The sequence below is a fragment of the Heterodontus francisci genome, chromosome 22, assembly GCF_036365525.1.
Source record: "Heterodontus francisci isolate sHetFra1 chromosome 22, sHetFra1.hap1, whole genome shotgun sequence".
Classification (NCBI taxonomy): Eukaryota; Metazoa; Chordata; class Chondrichthyes; order Heterodontiformes; family Heterodontidae; genus Heterodontus; species Heterodontus francisci.
Genome location: NC_090392.1, coordinates 75,723,497 through 75,744,162, shown reverse-complemented (window position 1 = coordinate 75,744,162; position 20,666 = coordinate 75,723,497). Strand labels below are relative to the sequence as shown.

The 20,666-nt window shown below is 42.0% G+C and overlaps 1 protein-coding gene across 1 annotated transcript; it reads right to left on the bottom strand.

Moving 5' to 3' along the window:
- Positions 1 to 280: 280 nt before the first annotated feature.
- Positions 281 to 19,758, bottom strand: LOC137381574 (5-hydroxytryptamine receptor 3A-like). The gene is made up of 9 exons (XM_068054267.1): positions 19,742 to 19,758; positions 16,687 to 16,870; positions 14,533 to 14,577; positions 13,558 to 13,667; positions 11,915 to 12,084; positions 6,657 to 6,823; positions 4,821 to 5,031; positions 1,335 to 1,568; positions 281 to 564 (listed from the first exon to the last, which is right to left on the bottom strand). Exons 1-9 carry the CDS (start codon positions 19,756 to 19,758, stop codon positions 281 to 283), a joined length of 1,422 nt encoding a protein of 473 aa, XP_067910368.1.
- Positions 19,759 to 20,666: the final 908 nt, after the last annotated feature.

The following is a 20,666-nucleotide window of genomic DNA, read 5'->3' as shown; positions in this document are numbered from 1 at the left end:
AAGATGGATAACTTCTGTGTGTGGCTGCAGAAAATAGCTTGAATGTTTTATAACAAATCATAGATGTATTTAAGGGGAAGCACATGAGGGAGAAAGGAATAGAAAGTTACACAGATAGGGTTAGATGAAGAAGGGTGGAAGCAGGTTAGTATGAAGCCAGCATGGACCATTTGGGCCAAATGGCCTGTTTTTGTGCTGTAAACTCAATCTAACTCGATGCAAAAAGAGGTACAAAGCAAGCTGTGCATATGTGCCATGCACAGCTTGATGCCTTGTTGATTCAGGAGTACTGCCATATAGACCATAGAGTGCCCAAGCTGATTCCGTAGGCCAGGACTGCCACCAGATACACCCGGAAGAGGAGCACGTCCAAAACATACCCCACCTGCAGCCACTCCTTGGCGATATCTCTGTACTCGTCACGTTTCTCCAGGAATTGGCGAATGGCTGAGATCTCGTGCAGGATGTTGTGCACTGCGAGTACTGAGTCTACCTGAGGTAAGCTGGAGCCAACTGGCTTCTCGCAGTCCGTCCCGTTCTCGCAGGTGAAGTGATTCAGTTGTACTATCAAGATAAAGATTGAAAAAAAAACACAGTTGCTTTGTTTAAAATTCCTCCATTGCCTCACCCCTTCCATATCTCTGTACCCTCCTCCGGCCCTACAACCCTCTGAGATTTCTGTGCTCCTCCAATTCTGCCCTTTGCACATCTTCAATTTTAATCGCTGTTCCGTTGGCAGAATGCCTTCAGCCGCCTGGGCCTTTAGCTCTGGAATTCCCTCCCTAAACCTCTCCCCCCTCTACCACTCTCTCCTCCTTTAAGACATTCCTTAAAGTCTACCTCTTTGACCAAGCTTTCGGTCACTTGTCCTAATAGCTGCTTATATGGCTCAGAGTCAAATTTTTGTTTAATAACGCTCCTGTGAAGCCCCTTTGGATGCTTTACTATGTTAAAGGCGCTATATAAATGAAAGCTGCTGTTATGGGATTCTCTAGGTGTCCACAATTAGAGCAGTTCTAGTGCTTTGACATAATGTGCCACAGAAGGATCTGACCTGCAAGTGCACGGGTTGAGTTTCCAATCCTAGTCATCCATCACTCAGAGCCACCAAGTTAAAGAAAGAAAGAACTTCCATTTGTATTGCATCTTTCACGACATTGGGACAGATCAAAGATGCTCAAGCTCTTGAAGTGCATGGGTCAAGCTTGATGGACCATTTAGTCTTTCTCGGTTTGCCACCTCAGTATGTTCAGGTGTCCTAATATATAAGTGTGATTACAAAATCTGGTGAACTGATTTTTTACTCTTGCTTGCTCTGGAATTCATTCACCTACCTGTGCTGCCCTTCCTGTCCCTGGGGTTATCTGGTGTTTCACTGTGGTGACGCATGGGATGGAACCGCTTTTTGTCACGAAGACAGAGGAAGACTGTGGCTTTGTCTAGAACCAAACGCTTAACCCACTCCGGGACATGTGGCTGGAGGTCCTGCTTGTGCACCAGTCGTACGATTAGAATGGTTTCAGTCAGGCTGATCACCAGCAGGGCCATACATACCACGAAATACACACCTGAAGTAGGAATGGGGAAGGGGAGGGGGGTGAAATATAGGATTTGGTTACCGAAGTAGTCGTTTCCTAAATAGAGTCATAGAGTCAACGAGTCGTATAGCATAGAAACAGGCCCTTCGGCCCACTGTGTCCATGCCGACCATAATGCCGATCTATACTAATCCCACCTGACTGCATTAATTCCATATCCCTCTATGCCTTGCTCACTCAAGTACCTGTCCAGATGCCTCTTAAATGTTGCTACTGTTCCTGCTTTCACCACTTCCTCAGGCAGCTCATTCCAGATACCCACTATTCTTTCTGTGAAAAATTTACCCCTTTGATCCCCTTTAAACCTCCTCCCTCTCACCTTAAATCTAAGCCCTCTAGTTTTAGTCACCCCTACCATGGGAAACAGACTCTGGCTATCTACCCTATCTATGCCTCTCATAATTTTACGTACCTCTATCATGTCCCCTCTCAGCCTCCTTCGCTCCAGGGAAAACAGACTCAGCCTATTCAATCTCTCTTTATAACTTAAGCCCTCCAAACCAGGCAACATCCTTGTGAATCTTTTCTGCACCCTCTCTAGCTTAATCACATCTTTCCTGTAGTGCGGTGACCAGATCTGCACACAGTACTCCAAATGTGGCCTAACTAATGTTATGTACAACTGTAACATGACGTCCCAACTCTTGTACTCAGTGCCTCGGCTGATGAAGGCAAGCATGCCATATGCCTTCTTCACCACCCTGTCTACCTGTGTTGCCACTTTCAGGGAACTATGTACTTGCACCCCAAGGTCTCTCTGCTCAACAACACTCCTCAGGGCCCTGCCGTTCACTGTATATGTCCTGCCCTGGTTTAACTTCCCAAAATACATCATTTCACACTTGTCTGCGTTAAATTCCATTTGCCACTCCCTTGCCCACTTTCCCAGTTGATCTATATCCTGTTGTAACCTTAGACAACCTTCTTCACTGTACACTATACCACCAATTTTCGTGTCATCTGCAAACTTACTAATCATGTCCCCTACATTTACATCCAAGCCATTAATATATATGACAAACAACAGAGGGCCCAGCACCGATCCCTGCGGCACACCACTGGTCACCGGCCTCCAATCTGAAAAACAACCCTCCACTACCACCCTCTGCCTCCTATCACCAAGCTAATTTTGGATCCAATTTGCTAGCTCACCCTGGATCCCATGTGTTTGAACCTTCTGGACCAGCCTACCATGCGGGACCTTGTCAAAGGCCTTGCTAAAGTCCATGTAGACAACGTCCATCACCCTGCCCTCGTCAATCCTCTTGGTCACCTCCTCAAAAAACTCAATCAAATTCGTGAGACATGATTTCCCACGCACAAAGCCATGCTGACTATTGCTAATCAGACCAGGCCTTTCCAGATGCATATAAATCCTGTCTCTCAGAATCCCTTCCAATAACTTTCCCACCACTGATGTAAGGCTCACCGGCCTGTAGTTCCCTGGCCTATCCCTGCTGCCCTTCTTAAATAAAGGCACAATATTAGCTGTCCTCCAGTCTTCCGGTACCTCACCCGTGGCTAACGATGATACAAAAATCTCTGCCAGGGCCCCAGCAATCTCCTCCCTTGCTTCCCAGAGCAAGTATGATGTTAGATCTTTAAGCAGAGTGTCTGTTGACACCATGGTGCCAGCCAATGAGTTGGAAGCAGAATGTGGCTTACAGCAGGACTCAAAACAAAGTCCATTTACTCAGCAAAAAGATTCTATTTTAACAGCGCACTGCAGCAAACAGTCTACAGAGTCTACATAAAAAGAGTGTGTGCGAACTAACAGCAAACAGAACTAATGATCGAAACTGCAGCAATGTCTCCCGCTAAAAGAAGGGTGATTTCAGCAGCAAAATGCAGTGAGTGGAGGGTAATTACACAATGCAAATTATCTTTGTACAACAAATCCCAGTCACTTACAGCAGTGCAGTTCCCAGGCACAATTGGCCACCGAATTACCCAATCATCTTAATTCTGGGCGGGAATAGTAGTGTTGCTACATGCTGCCACTTTTGAGACAGCAATGCAAGATCCTTCTGATAGATCAATATTTAAACACAATTTGTTTAAATTGGTCATGGAGGCCCTGCTGATTTTATTAGTGAGCAAGGGAAAACAAGGACAGGTCTAGGTCAGCATTTGGGCAGTTCCCTCAGAGGGAGTGAAGGGAAAATCAGAGGTTGAGTCACATTGTTTGAATAGAGGCTTTTTACTTCTGCTGTGAATGCTGGGATAGCCTGCTTCCATGGCTGTCTATTGTTTTTTTTCTCACTTACCAGTGTGAATAAGGAACAAGAAATTACTCGCAAATCCCACAACTAGGCAAGCTGTGGAGAGGGAATGATAAATACAGAAATAGGGTGATAGAGAAAGAATGAAGAAGAGAAAGACAAGAGGATCAAGGATTTATACAAGGAGCAAAGGTCAGGTAGCTACATAGCCATCTCAACTAACCAATGGTACAGATACAGCTCACATATATAGATCATGAGTATAAATCTTTGTTTAACGTTGAGTGGCTTGGGATTCCTTGGAACCACATTGAAGACTATTCCATCTATCTCCTCCAGGTTTTCTACCTAGTGATCCAGAATGGTTCAAGGATGAGGGATTTTAGCTACAAGGTTAGGTTGGAGAAGCTGGGGTTGTTCTCCTTGGAGCAAAGGAGGTTGAGGGGAGATTTGATAGAGGTGTACAAGATTATGATAGTTTTTCTTTGTCTACCTTATCTAAACCTATTCCCATTACCTCATGGTACAATAACTAGTGGGCACAGATTTAAGGTTTTGGGCAAGAGATGCAGAGGGGATGTGAGGAAGAGCTTTTTAAGCAGCGGATAGTAGTGACCTGGAACTTATAAGGGTGGTGGAAGTGGAGATGATTAATGGTTTCAAAAGGAAATTGGAGGGGCACTTGAGGGAAACAAACTTACAAAGCTAAGGGGATAGAGTGGGAAATGGGACTGGCTGGATTGATCTACGGAGAACCGGCATGGATTCGATGGGCCAAATGTCCTCCTTCTGTACCGGAATGACTCTATGACTCTACGATCATAAGATCTCTGTTTCCCGGGTACAATCTCTGAAGATGTTTCTATCTTTAAAAGATCAAATACACCAGCAGCTTTTTTTAAAGCAAATTCCAGATTATCATTACCATTCAGTGTTTAACCAAACCTGCTCCCGACACAAACCAAGAACGGACTTTGAAGTGTGCAAACTTTCCATTTACCTATCAGTGGAGTGCCAATGGCTGTTGCTGGAAGGGTGTCAGACACGATGATGAGAAAAACGGAATACCCCAGAAGAAGAGTAATTTTAAATGACACTCTCTCCCCACTGTCTGGAGGCAAATAAAACCCGATGATGTCCATCACCATCAGGAAGATACTGGGTAGCAGCAAACTAACTGCATAGAACAAGGGGCGCCTTCGAATGACGAGCTAAGAAACAAGAGAGAAATATTGTCATGAAAATATCATGGGTTGAAGTTATGCTGCAGTTACACAAAGCCCTGGTTAGACCACACCTGGAGTATTGTGTTCAGTTCTTGGCACTGCACTGTGGGAGGGATATATTGGCAGTGTTGATTTACCAGAATAATACCGGGACTCCAAGGGTAAAATTAGGAGGAGAGATTACAAAAACTAATGTTGTATTTCCTGGAATTCAGCAGGTTGTGGAGTGATTTGATCAAAGTTTACAAGATGTTAAGGGGAACTGATAGGTTAGATAGAGAGAAACTATTTTCGCTCTTTGGAGCGTCTCGGACTAGGGGACACAGCCTCAACATTAGAGGCAGACCTTTCAGGAAAGAAGTTTGGAAACACCTTTACCCATAAAGGGTTGTAGAAGTTTGCAAATCTCTTCTGCAAATGGCTATTGATGCTCGATCATCTATTAATTTTAAATTTGAGATGGATAGATCTTTGTTAACCAAAGGAATTAAGGTGGGTATGTGGAGTTAGGTCACAGATCAGCCATGATCTAGTTGAATGGCGAAACAGGCTCTAGGGGCTAAATGGCCTCCTCCGGTTCCTAACCGTCAAAGACATTCTCAACCCGCCTCCCCCAGTAACTCTGAATATGATCACATTAATCGATTGCTAATTTGAAAAGTTAAAGAAATTGAGGTTTGTGAGGAAAATGACAAACGAATACAGAGAAATGAAAGGCCAACGTTCATAGCAAAGGGCAATACCAAGGCTGGAAAGAACAGGAATAAAGATGGAATCATTTGCGGAGTAATAATTAGGTGATACCCTAGAGGCTTGGCAGCTGTGGCTCAGTGGGCAGCAGTCTTAGCTCAGCATCAGAAAGTTGTGAGTTCAAGTCCCACTCCAGAGATTTGAGCACAAAATCTAGGCTGATATTCAGAGGTGCCATCTTGCAGGTAAGACCTTAACCTGAGGGCCTTGTCCCACCCAACATGTGGATGTAAGAGATCCCAAGGTACAATTTTGTAGAAGAGCAGGGGAGTTCTCCCTGGTGTCTTAGCCAATATTTATTTCTTAAGCTAAGTCTAAAAATAGATTATCCGGTCATTATCACATTGCTGTGTGTGGGAGCTTGCTGTGTTCAAACTGGCTGGTGTGTTTCTTAAACTACAACAGTGACTACATTTCAAAAGTACTTCATTGGCTGTAAGGCACTTAGGAACACCCTGAAGTTGTGAAAGGTGCTATATCAATGCAAGTCCTCCTTTTTCTATAATTGTGGAACTCCTCATCTTCCTTAATCCTATAATGAACCCAAGGTCAATGTCACTTAACCACTGCTTTCTGATTTATCTCATCTTTTTACTTATTCTTTTCAAACTCAGTGCCCTGTTTAAGGAATCGTTGGCCTACATTGAATTTTTTTAATACAAGAAAAAGACCTTTGTCCCATCAGCTTGAACTGAGTTTGAGCTCAGGCTTCAGATGTGGAAGAACTCTTTATGTTGGTACACTCCATGTTGCAATATTTCAAGTCTCTGTTTACATACATAGCTTGTGACCATGGCAATTCCATACAGCCTTACAAAGACCAAAAGCTAGTCATAAAGTGTTACGTAAGAAGGACTTACAAAAAAACGCATTTCTGCGTAGCCATCAGACATTCCTTTCTCAAGGTTAAATTCAATGAATTGGGAATCAACATAAAGGAGCTCCCATTCGCCTTGATTCATGAAAACACTTCTGTCGTACTTCACGAGTTCAGGTGTTCGCCACAGCGAAATATTAATATCTCGAACTGGAAAGATTAAGGGAAAATAGTTGGACAGCTTGCAATCTAATTTTAGAATAATGGTACAACAAAACCTAAATTATATCGCACCTTTCATAGTAAAACATCCCAAGGTGCTTCACAGAAATGTTAGCAAGCAAACTGAGCCAGATAAGGATATATTAGGGCAGATGACCAAAAGCATGATCAAAAGACATGGGTTTACGGAGCATCTTAAAGGAGAAAAGAGTGGTAGAAAGTCAGAGAAGTTTAGGGAGGGGATTCCAGAGCATAGGGCCTAGGCTGTTGAAGATAAGGCCACCAGTGGTGGAATGATTAAAATCAGAGATGTACAAGAGGCCAGAATTGGAGGACATGGAGATCTTGGCGACATGTAAGACTGAAAAGTTATAGATGAAATCATGGAGGTATTAGAAAACAAGGATGAGAATTTGGAATCAAGGCTTTGCTGGACCGGGAGGTCAATGGAACAGTGGGTGATAGGTGAACGGCACACAGTGTGAAGCTTGGAATTTAGTATAATTAGTGCTGTGTGCAAATTGACTGCCACATTTCCTACATTACAACAGTATGCTTCAAAAGTACTTCATTGCCTGTGACGTGCTTTGGGACATCCTGAGGGTGTGAAAGGGGCTATATAAATGCAAGTTCTCTTGCTTTCTCCTGGTTCTTTGGTAAAAATTGTGAGTGCTGTCAGACCAGCATATTGACCATGACACCAAATTCTCCAAGCCCGTGTTCCCGTCAAGTGACGCTCCGAGTTGACAACACAGAGTCACAAAAATGGACCCTACATTGTGCAATAGATGTCATTGTTTTCCAACAAAATAAGGCTGGAGTTGAAATGAGCTAAAGAGCTAATCTAATATAATTTAACTAATATAAAATAATTATCATAATCACTATGATATAGTATAATTCATAATATAATTAATAGATAATCACATATAATTAATAGAATATAAAAAATTCTCCTGCATAACAACCAAATTCCTTTAGCATTGATGTGGGTTTTCTCACAATTATGCTAAAAAAAAAGTCAAAATTTCTACCTCTATAGTGTTGGTACATAAATCCTAGGCCATTGTATCTAATAATTTAATAGCATTACTTTGAACAATAAAATATTAAAATCTCTTCCTTTCTTCCTGCACAGTCAACAGCACCCAATCACCTAACTAAAGTTAAATTAGAAATCTCATTTAATTGGATATAAAATTGTTTTTCTTTTTTGCTTTTTTTTTGGAACAGGCCACTACACATTTGAGGTTCTGCTCCCCTGGGTATTCAAAACCAATGGGGAACATAAAAATGCAGTTTTCCTTCTGGTATAAATTTGTTTACTTATCCCTTCTCCATAGTTTCTGGCTAAACATCACTGGTTAATAAAGCATATGGAATCTTAGGCTTCATAAATAAAGACATTGAGTACAAAAGCAGGGAAGTTATGCTGAACCTTTATAAAGCTCTGGTTAGGATCCAACTGGAATATTGCATCCAGTTCTGGTCAGCACACTTCAGGAGGATGTGAGGGTCCTTGAGGGGGTGCAGAGGAGATTTACCAGAATGGTTCCAAGGATGGGGGATTTTAGTTACAAGGTTAGGTTGGAAAAGCCTGGTTTGTTCTCCTTAGAACAAAGGAGATCGAGAGGAGATTTAATGGAAATGTACAAGATTATAGCAGGCTTAGATATGTTAGACAAGGAAAAACAGTTCCCATTAACAAATGGTACAAGGACTAGGGGACACAGATTGAAGGTTTTGGGCAAGAGCTACAGGGGAAAAATGAGGAAGAACTTTTTTATGCAGCCTGTGGTAATGACCAGGAACTTGCTGCCCACCAAGGATGGTGGAAGTGGAGACAATCAATGACTTCAAAAGGAAATTGAATGGCCACTTGAAGGAAATAGACTTGCAGAGCTACGTGGATTGAGCAGGGGAGTGGGACTTACTGGAGAGCTGGAAATGGACTTGATGGCTGAATGGCTTCCTTCTGTGCTGTAAATGACTCTATAACTATTCTTTGATTCTATGCCTGCAAGTCTTCTGCCAGTGCCATTCCTGAACCAACCACTAGATGGTACTCAACAGCAGTACAATTGGCTCACTGAATTTTTTTGTTCCCTCCTGCCTCCAGGAAGTAACTCTCTTCCACTTGCTGTGCCATTGTTGGCTACATATAGTAACAACACTATTCCCCCCAAAGTGTAGATGTTTGAGTAATTCCCCCATCCATCATGCCTGCTGTAAGTTATTGGGATTGATTTTTATTATCTATCATCCACTCACTGTATTTGGCTGGTGAAATAACCCTGCTTTTATTGGGAAGCGTTGCTGTAGTTTTGGTCATTAGTTCCATTTGCTGTAGTTCATAGGGACTCTTTTTAAATAGATTCTGTAGACTGTTTGCTGTAGAACGTTGTTTAAACAGACTCCATTTGCTGAGTAAATAGCATTTGTTTGCTGTAAAATGGACAATTTGCTATAAGTTCTTCCATAAGTCCCACCCCATCTCTAACTCATTGGCTGGCTCTGAATCATCAATAAGCAGTCTGAACATGTTAGACTTCTGAGCATGTGATCTAGTGATTGATTGAATAGCAGGACAGGAAGTTGTTGGTGCCTTTCTGTATTCCCTAGTTCCTGAAGAAAAGTTCTTCCAATGTTGCAATAAGTAAACTGTGGACTGTAATTCAATTTACTGCCATCAGTCTGTTCTACCATTCTTAGTCTGGTATAATACTAGTGTTCTCTCACAATGGTGTCAGTAGAACACTTTTCCAGTACTAAATTCTATAATATTTACAAAGCACACTAGTGACACCTATGGGCAAAACAATGTTCCAGCATCAATTTTCTCTGCATTTTTTAATGGTAGACATTTTTGAGCTCACTATCCATCCTCATACATTTATTGAATAGGTCACAGAATTGGTTCAATATTTTGCTCAGCATAAGGATTTCCAAAAGTTTAAAAATGTGAACTACGAGGAAAGGTTAAAGAAAATTAAGCTTTTCAGTTTAGAGAGAAGATAGTTAAAGGAACAACTGGATCAAGGTATGTAAAGTATTAAACGGTAGAGATAAGGTGAACCCAGAATCTTACTTAATAGTAAAACAGGTCAGTGAGACCAGAGGACATTAAATGAGTGACAAATTTAAAAACGAAGTTAGAAAAACATTTCCTTATTTGTAAGATGATAAATAAAGATCAAATATAAGGGTATGATATGATAAATTAGAATTTTTAGAACATTAGAACATTACAGCGCAGTACAGGCCCTTCGGCCCTCGATGTTGCGCCGACCTGTGAAACCATCTGACCTACACTATTCCATTTTCATCCATATGTCTATCCAATGACCACTTAAATGCCCTTAAAGTTGGCGAGTCTACTACTGTTGCAGGCAGGGCGTTCCACGCCCCTACTACTCTCTGAGTAAAGAAACTACCTCTGACATCTGTCCTATATCTATCACCCCTCAACTTAAAGCTATGTCCCCTCGTGTTTGCCATCACCATCCGAGGAAAAAGACTCTCACTATCCACCCTATCTAACCTTCTGATTATCTTATATGTCTCTATTAAGTCACCTCTCATCCTCCTTCTCTCCAACGAAAACAACCTCAAGTCCCTCAGCATTTCCTCGTAAGACCTTCCCTCCATACCAGGCAACATCCTAGTAAATCTCCTCTGCACCCTTTCCATAGCTTCCACATCCTTCCTATAATGCGGTGACCAGAACTGCACGCAATACTCCAGGTGCGGTCTCACCAGAGTTTTGTACAGCTGTAGCATGACCTCGTAGCTCCGAAACTCGATCCCCCTACTAATAAAAGCTAACACACCATATGCCTTCTTAACAGCCCTATTAACCTGGGTAGCAACCTTCAGGGATTTATGCACCTGGACACCAAGATCTCTCTGTTCATCTACACTACCAAGAATCTTCCCATTAGCCCAGTACTCTGCATTCCTGTTACTCCTTCCAAAGTGAATCACCTCGCACTTTTCCGCATTAAACTCCATTTGCCATCTCTCAGCCCAGCTCTGCAGCCTATCTATGTCCCTCTGTACCCTACAACATCCTTCGGCACTATCCACAACTCCACCGACCTTAGTGTCATCCGCAAATTTACTAACCCACCCTTCTACACCCTCTTCCAGGTCATTTATAAAAATGACAAACAGCAGTGGCCCCAAAACAGATCCTTGCAGTACACCACTAGTAACTAAACTCCAGGATGAACATTTACCATCAACCACCACCCTCTGTCTTCTTTCAGCTAGCCAATTTCTGATCCAAAGCTCTAAATCACCTTCAACCCCATACTTCCATATTTTCTGCAATAGCCTACCGTGGGGAACCTTATCAAACGCCTTACTGAAATCCATATACACCACATCCACTGCTTTACCCTCATCCACCTGTTTGGTCACCTTCTCGAAAAACTCAATAAGGTTTGTGAGGCACGACCTACCTTTCACAAAACCGTGCTGACTATCGCAAATGAACTTATTCTTTTCAAGATGATTATATATCCTGTCTCCTTTAACCTTTTCCAACATTTTACCCACAACCGAAGTAAGGCTCACAGGTCTATAATTACCAGGGCTGTCTCTACTCCCCTTCTTGAACAAGGGGACAACATTTGCTAAACAATAAATGTTCGTAGTAACCTACCAGGGATGGTGCATGCTGGGATTGGGGAGCTGCAATATAAGGGGAATGAACGTCAATGGGACAAATGACCTTACCTGATCCTTGGCATTGCCTATTTTCCTATTCTCAACCTGTATTCTAACAGGTTAAGAGAAGTGCCAAACTGCTCAGGGGTCTTGGAATTTTAACTTAAATAGCCTTCCAAATGACCTAGGCAGAACTCATCAATTTAAAGTCCTTGAAAGTACTTTTGACTTGTGCAATAGTAGAACAGGTGATGGTGAATCAACACCCCCGTCTACATCTCTCTTGATTTTTTCTTCAACTGAAGTCAAAATCATTCCCCTGCCCTTTTTCTCAAAACTTCCATCTTTCCTCATGCAAAACCACAACAAAAAAATATATATTTTTTTTTACCTTTCACTGTTACTTACTATTGTGCAGCCAGCTTGTGAATGTCAACGTACAGTTCTGGACATCAAATGGGAAGTTGTAGATGTCCAGGCTACAGGCGGTGACGACCTGGATGGGCTTGTAGTTCTGCACTCGGCCTTCATAGTCAACGTAAACGTATGGGATATCAGGTGACTTACCTACGTCGACACTGAGAGAAAGCACATCTTTAATCATACTACCACAAGGAATAGTTGAGGTGAATAGTGTAGCTGCATTTAAGGGAAGATAGATAAACACATGAGGGAGAAAGGAATAGAAGGACATGCTGATAGTTTGAGATGAAGTAGGGTGGGAGGAGGCTCATGTGGAGCATAAACACCAACATAGACCCATGGACCAGTTGGGTCAAATGGCCTGTTTCTGTGCTGCAAACTCGATGAACCTCTATGTAATAATAAAGAAATTCTCATGTTAAGTGTGAGAATTTAGAGACATTCCGCTAAACACTGGCAATTGGTTAGATCCAAGCTGAAGTTAGTGGGTCCACAGGGTCAAGATGCAAAATGTAAAGTTGTTTAAAACCATTATTAATTCTTGTTACTTGTCCTTATATTTATCAGTCAATGCTGAATTAATTATTAATATTCTTAAGACTATAACACAAGAAGACCAACTGGTATTGGTGAGTTCAAAGAATATTGTTGTAAATGTTACAAAGTTTATGACAAGAGTACAGAACTGTGATGTACTGTTTCCCAGCTGTGAAATCAGGTGAAGTATGCTGGGTGTAGCCTTTCATTTCAATTCAACTTGGTTACTAGCTGCGAGAAGGTACATGAGAAAAGCTTAGGTTCATCTGCTGACCAATTTTATTCCATTCTTTAATTCCATGCATCTCTACCCAAGAATGGCAATGGCAAGTGAGAATTCACTTTACAACAACCTGCATTTATATAACATGACAAAATGTCCCAAGGCACTTCACAGGAGCGATTAACAGACAAAATTTGATACTGAGCCACGTGAGATATTAGGACAGGTGATTGAAAGCTTGGTCAAAGAGGTAGATTTCAAGAAATGTCTTAAAGGAAGAGGAAAATGTCAAGATGCAAAGAGGTTTAGGGAGGGAATTCCAGAGCTTAGGGCCTAGGTGGCTGCCAATTGAGGAACAAAGGAAATTGGGCTCACACAAGAGGACAGAATTGGAGGGATGCAGAGTTCACGGAGGGTTGCAGTGCTGGATTTTACAGAGATGTTTCTGTGTCCCAACCCTTTTATGTCCAGCTGCTATACTAAGCACCCTGCCTGCTTATCTCTTTTTGGAAATTATGTTTGGAAAATTATGCAAAGTCTATATTCTAAGACCCTGATTCCTTGATATCAGTCTAGTTGCCACCAAAACCTGGTGGAGGGATGGGGGTATGAAATCATTGCACAAATTCAGAGATAAAAAATCTTTAATATTGTCAATAACTATTGACCTCAGAGCATAAGATGAGAGGTGAGAGGAAAATTGAACCTGTTTGAAAAGAAAGTCAGACTTGTTGGCAACTAGAGTTTAGAAACTTCTAGAGAATGTATTCAAAAATGTCTATCTGTGCCAGAAGTGTCCTGGTACCAAACCTAGGTAGAAGCTGTTTTCTTTTTCTACACTATTACTATTAATGATAAGATTACTTACAATTCATTTATTAATATATCTGGCACCCATATGTTTGCAGTGGGAATCGATATCTGCTTGATGTCATCAAAGTCCTGGGGATCCCACATCAAGAATTCATCAGTCCAAATCTGAAAGAGGTTGGTGAAACTGTTACTCAGAGTTTGTGCAGAGTTCCACATAAATAGTCCATCTACATATTAGTGAGTGGTTGGATTAGATTTTTATGAGATGTAGACCCCAATATTCAGGTAATTTGAATATATATATATATAGTAAAAATGTCCAAGCGATGTGAATATTCAATTTTTAAAAAAGAGCAGGTGTTCATTTGGGCTCCCTAAACCGATATTAGGTAAAAGCAATTCCAGTGAGGCTTGGCTTAGCCTGAATATTAAACCTGTGTGATTGGTGTTGACGCTGTGCCTTCAAAAGGAAGCTGGACCAGCTCCTGACTGGGGAAGAGATTGCATCATATGGAAGCTGTGTCTTTATAGATAACACTTTGTCCAGGTGATCTCCTGAACTGGTTTTGATTGCCTGATTGAGTTGGAGAGGAATTCTCAAACTTGATGGACTGCTGGTCCTTTCCTGCCTGTTAGTTTTGTATGTTCATATGAACTGGTAGTAATCTCCCTGCTGGGCCAGAAAATTGTGGGCTCAAGAATTTAAGTATACGACCTAAGCTGATACTCCAGTGTCTCAGGGTAGGCTAAGAAACAGAGAAATGCAATGGAAAGATGGGAGGGCTATTACCAAATGGGTGGAAGAGCATTTGTGAGCTGAACCTACTTTGTGACATGTTTTATGTAGCAGGGTTTGATGCATTGGTACATGAGGAGGAAGTATATAATGCTGCTAATCAGGCACAAGGAAATGTTTTCGTCAAAGGAATGTAATCCTGACTCTAAACAAGTTTCTATTTACCATTTCTTTATGTTTTAGATTGTGTGGGTGATTGGGGCATTTTTGTTCAATCGAGCTGCACATTCTTACCTGTCGGTACCAGATGTAGGTGGTTAGAACTTGATTTTTCTCATCCTGAAATTAGACAAATCACTTAGTTAACCAAAAATACATTCTCAGTTATAAATAAGGAGGCAGTGGTCCATTCATATTGGAGGGGCATATTGCTCCAACAATGTGTTCTACCCAGATTAGTGGTGTTTTATGTGTATGTGTTTGAGACTCGGTTTGAACATGGAAATAGGAGACCATTCAGCCCTTCGAGCCTGTTCCTCCATTCAGTTATATCATGGCTGATCTGTATCTCAAATCAATTTATCTGCCTTTGATCATGTCTTTAATCGAACAAAGATCAATTGACCTCAGTTTTGAAGGTCTCAATTATCTTAGCATTCACAGTGTTTTGGAAGGGAGCGTTCCAGAGTACCACTACTCTTTGTGTGAAGAAGTGCTTCCTGATATCACCTCTGAATGACCAAGCTCTAATTTTATGATTGTCCTGCTCTCTTGTTCTGGTCTCCCCTACCAGATGAAATAGTTTCACTTTATCTACTCTATCGAATCCTTTTATCATTTTAAATACGTTGATCAGATCAGCCCTCAATCTCCAATATTCCAGGGAATACAAATGAACTTTATATGCAACCTGTCCTACTTAACCCATGGTATCATTCTGGTGAATTTGAGCTGCACCTTCTCCAAGGCTAATATATCTGTCCTGAGGCGCAGTGCACACAACTGAACACAGTATTTCAGATGGATCCAGCCAAGGCTCGACACAACTGAAGCATAACCTCCTCCCCTTTGTAATCCAGCCCAGGTGGAATAAAAGTCAACACTTCATTTTCTCTTTGAATTGTTTTTGTACCTGTGACTTTAATGATTGCAGTAATAGTAATGATGAAAAATCACTTCTTTTATAATATCTAGGTGCATGTGCTCAACGTGTTGACTCTCCATTTCCCATTCAGGAATTTACTAAAGTGCCTCTCAGCAGCCAGGTGCACACCAAAGGCCTTACTGTGATTGTATTTCCAATCTCAGGAATGTGGGCATTTCTGGGACGTCCTGCATTTATTGCCCATCCCTAGTTAGAACTCAGCAGCTTGCTAGGGCAGTTAAGAGTCAACTGAATTGGGTGGAACTGGAATGACATGCAGGCCAGACCAGCTAACCACATAAAGTTTCCTTTCCGAAGGAACGTCAGTGAACCAGGTGGGTTTTTGCAACAAGCTTTTAAATTTACAGATTTTTAAAACTGAATTCCAATTCTTAAACTGCCCTGATTGGGGTGGGGGTGTGGGGTAAATTTGAACTTAGTCTCTGGATTATAAATCCGGTAACTTAATCACTACACTACCATACCCTTTCAAGTAAGCAAGGAAAATCAACTTCCTTGGGGTTCTCATTGACCAGAAACTTAACTGGATCAGCCATGTAAATTCTGTGGCTACAAGAGAAGGTCAGAGGCTGGGAATTCTGCAGCATGTAACTCACCACCTGACTCCCCAAAGCCTGTCCACCATCTACAAGCAACAAGTCAGGGGTGTGATGGAATACACTCCACTTGCCTGGATGAGTGCAGTTCCAACAGCACTCAAGAATCTCGACACCATTCAAGACAAAGCAGTCCATTTGATTGGCACCCCATCCACCACCTTAAACACTCACTCCCTCCACCACTGACGCACAGTGGCAGCAGTGTGTACCATAAACAAGATGCACTGCAACAACTCGTCAAGGCTCCTTCGACAGCACCTTACAAACCTGCGACCTCTACCACTTAGAAGGACAAGGGCAGAAGACACATGGGAACACCACCATTTGCAAGTTCCCCTCCAAGCGACACACCATTCCAACTTGGAACTATATCGCCGTTCCTTCACTGTCGCTGGGTCAGAATCCTGGAACTCTCTTCCTAACAGCACTGTGGGTGTACCTACACCCCAAAGAATGGGTTTAAGAAGGCAGCTCACCACCACCTTCTCAAGGACAATTAGGATGGGCAACAAATGCTGTCTTTGCCAGCAATGTTTACATCCCATGAAAGAATAAAAAAAATGCTGAAATGAAACATAATAAAAGTGAGGGACCACTTTGGGTCTTTTTCAAAAGTCAATTTAGAAATTGTTAACATTTAGACAGTATCACGATAAAGAGTGTAGATAGGTCGAGAGTACATACCACATTTAGGATTGCATAAACCATTACATCAATTGCCACTGTTGTTGTTTTCCTCCAGTCCCGTACTGGCCGAACTCCCTTGGAATAATTGGCCATGAGGTAGTTGGAAAGCTGGAGTAAACCTGGTCTTGGGCTCACTGTTCGGTTTCCACCTCTCCGGCCTGGAAAAATAATTGCTGGCTCTCTTATTTGTAGGGGTATTATAAAAGAAAGAAAGAACTTGCACAGGGGAAAAGAAATTGCAGAATTATGGGGAAAGAGCTGGGGAATGAAACTAACTGGATTGCTCTTCGAAAGAGCTGGAGCAGATTCAATGGGCCGAATGGCCTCCTTCTTTGCTGTACTATTCTATGACTGTATGATTTATATAATGCCTTTCCTGGTCTGAGGCTGTCTAAAAGTGCTTTACAGTCAATGAAGTACTTTTTTGAAGTGTAGTCTCTGTTGTAATGCAGGAAATGTGGCAGGCAATTTGCACACAGCAAGCTCCCACAAACAGCAATGCGATAATGACAAGATAATCTGTTTTAGTGTTGTTGGTTGAGGGATGAGTAATTACATGGATTTAAACGTATGACTTTAAATATATGATTACTCAAAACCTGAGACCATAGAATGAGACAGCACAGAATGAGGCCATTCGGTGTATCATGCCCCTACTGACTCTTTGAAAAAGCTATCTAATTAATCCCACTCCCCTGATCTTCCCCATAGCCCCGTAATTTTATTCCCTCCCAGTATTTATCCAATTCCCTTTTGAATGCTCCTGTTGCATGATTATCTACCACAAACACTCTCAAACTCACCTTCATTTCTTGCCCTGTCTATGACAATATCATTGGGGCAGTCATGTGCGCTGTTTTGAGGGTATTTGTTTGTCCAATGTTGTAGGAGTGTCTAACCTATATTGAGCACTTGACGCTGAGATTGGTGCAAAAAGTAGCTAAACTTTCAATTCATTCAGCGTGGCCAGCACAACAATCCCTAACAATTTAAGATTAAGAATGCTATGTGTAAACATGGTGGGGTTAGATAAATGTCTGTAATGAATCATTGTGATGTCTATTTACATTTCATTAGTTAATGACAGTCCATAAATACACTTACAAATGGTCAGGACCTCAGCAGACAGGATCTTAACCTCCACACATTATTTTTAGATCAAGATTGCTTAAAGCAGCAGCAAAGAAAAACATCGCATCAGTGTGAAATCTTGCAATATTGGAATAAATGACTTTAAAGTGCAGTAGGAGTTTGACTCCCAGTGGAATCATAAACAAACAGAGGGGGAAAAAAACTTAAAAACAACATTTTTAGGATAGATCCTCTATTAGCCACCCAAGAAAAGTCTATCAGAAACATAGACTGAGAAATAGCAAAAGAAGCTTTTCCTTAACACAATAGCATAATAGTTACTGGACTAGTAATCCAGAGTCATAGAGTTATACAGCACAGAAACGCCCTTCGGCCATCAGCCACCTACTTATTCTAATCCCGTTTTCCAGCACTTGGCCCATAGCCTTGTATTCTATGGCGTTTCAAGTGCTCATCTAAATACTTCTTAAATGTTGTGAGGGTTCCTGCCTCTACCACCTCTTCAGGCAGTGTGTTCCAGATTCCAACCACCCTCTGGGTGAGAAAATGTTTCCTCAAATTCCCTCTAAACCTCCTGCCCCTTACCTTAAATCTATGCCCCCTGGTTATTGACCCTCCGCTAAGGGAAAAAGTTTCTTGCTATCTATCCTATCAATGCCCCTCATAATTTTGTATACCTCAATCAGGTCCCCCCTCAGCCTTCTCTGCTCCGAGGGAAACAACCCTAGCCTATCCAGTCTCTCTTCATAGCTAAAATGCTCCAGCCAAGGCAACATCCTGGTGAATCTCCTCTGCACCCTCTCCAGTGCAATCACATCCTTCCTATAGTGTGGTGCCCAGAACTGTACACAGTACTCCAGCTGTGGCCTAACTTGCGTTTTATATAGCTCCATCATAACCTCCCTGCTCTTATATTCTATGCCTCGGCTAATAAAGGCAAGTGTCCCATATGCCTTCCTAACCACCTTATCTACCTGTGCTGCTGCCTTCAGTGATCTATGGACAAGTACACAAAGGTCCCTCTGACCCTCTGTACTTCCTAGGGTCCTACTGTCCATTGTATATTCTCTTGCCTTGTTAGTCCTCCCAAAATGCATCACCTTAAGAGGCTTGGACGAATGATCTAGAGACATAAGTTCAAATCCCACCACAGCAACTGGGGAATGTAAATTCAGTTAATTAAATAAATCTGGAATAAGAAGCTAGTATCAGTAATGGTGACCATGAAACTACTGGATTTCTGCAAAAACCCATTAGGTTTGCTATTGTCCTTGAGAGAAGGAAATCTGCTGTCCTTACCTGGTCTGTCCTACATGTGACTCCAGACCCACAGCAAAGTGGTTGACTCTTAACTGCCTCCAAAATCTTCTAAAGGGTAATTAGGAATGAACAATAAACACTGGCCTTGGTAATGACCACATCCCATGAATGAATGAAAAAAAATTAATAGTTTTCTTTCCTACATTTACCTTTGCTCTTCTTCTTTCTTGGAGGGGCTGATATCACTGGGGCACAGCTATAAGGGCACTGGGTGCCCTCCAGTACCACACTCAATAAGCATTCGTCAAATGTGAACCCAGTGAGGGCAGGTTGAATGAGGGGAGGTGGCACAGCTGAGCCCGATCTTATCCTTACTCAATTTGCACACATGGCGGCTAATTTTAGCTTTGTGCATTGCAAGCAAAAACTGGGAGAGATGTATAATGGACAGGCAATCCAACATTGTCCATTTCACATCATAAGCAACCCACAAAATTACCCCCATGGGAGCGAGGAGTGAGATTAGTCTTCAGGACCACAAAATGGACAATAGAGAATTGGGATTCTGCTTTACACCACATCCCACCCTCCACTCCCCCCCACCCCACCCCAATCCCAGCCCTGCAATTTTCTTTCTCTTTGAAATTCATGGAAAAGAAAGTTGTACAGGGTTTAAGACGAGCTGGCAATTCAGTATTACCTGTTGTGCACTGCCATCGATGACCAAACCTCCCGCCCTCACCTGGTCCCACCTTCCCCCCCACCCCCCATGGACTTTGCGCGCACAAGCTCTCTGTCAGGCTGCCCAGTGGTATCTAGCACCATGTTGCAAAGCATGCTGCAGTTCAACTCCCAGTAGGTCAACACATTGCCTAGAGCATGAAGATCACCCTATCCAACATGGAACGTGTGGTCAGCTCCATTAATACCTCAGTGTTGGGGTCAATGGGTAATGATAATGGGTGTGAACGTTGGTCAATTCTTCTCTATCTAGCCTCAGGGTAGTTACCTACGTCCTAGCTAATATCAGCTATTCCATCGAACATAGATGAACCTTGATCTGCCATTCCACACTATCAACAGGGGAGCCTTTGGAAGTCTAGTTGATTGGATTACCTTCCTTGTTATCTATTTATCATTACTGAAGTGATATTGCAGTAATGTTCATGTTCCAAATGGATCAGTGGTTTTTGGAAGAAAGAAACTGTCTAGAAATTGATAGCTTCAGAAACAAATCCTTCAACATTAAACCCCATAGGAAAAATAAATTCAGTTGAACATCAATTTACTTTTACATTGATATATTGTATCGACATCCAATATTGCAGTAAATTGCCAAACATACCTTAGAGGCAGCGATTGGCTGTCAGTTTTATTTATTGGAAAGGAGACATATTAATACCTCAGGAGGGAGGTGAGCAGAAGAACCATGCCAGGCTTTGTGGGGCAATTCAAAGTACAATGACCACCATTTTATCAATTGCCATTAGTGAGCCGTCTAACCTTTTCAAATGGTTTTACCCAAGTTTCTTATTCATTGTCGAGCCGGCCCATGCTAATTGGCTGCCATCTTCAGTCACAACTGCTGGATAAACTCTAAAACTAAAATCCACATGAATCTCAAG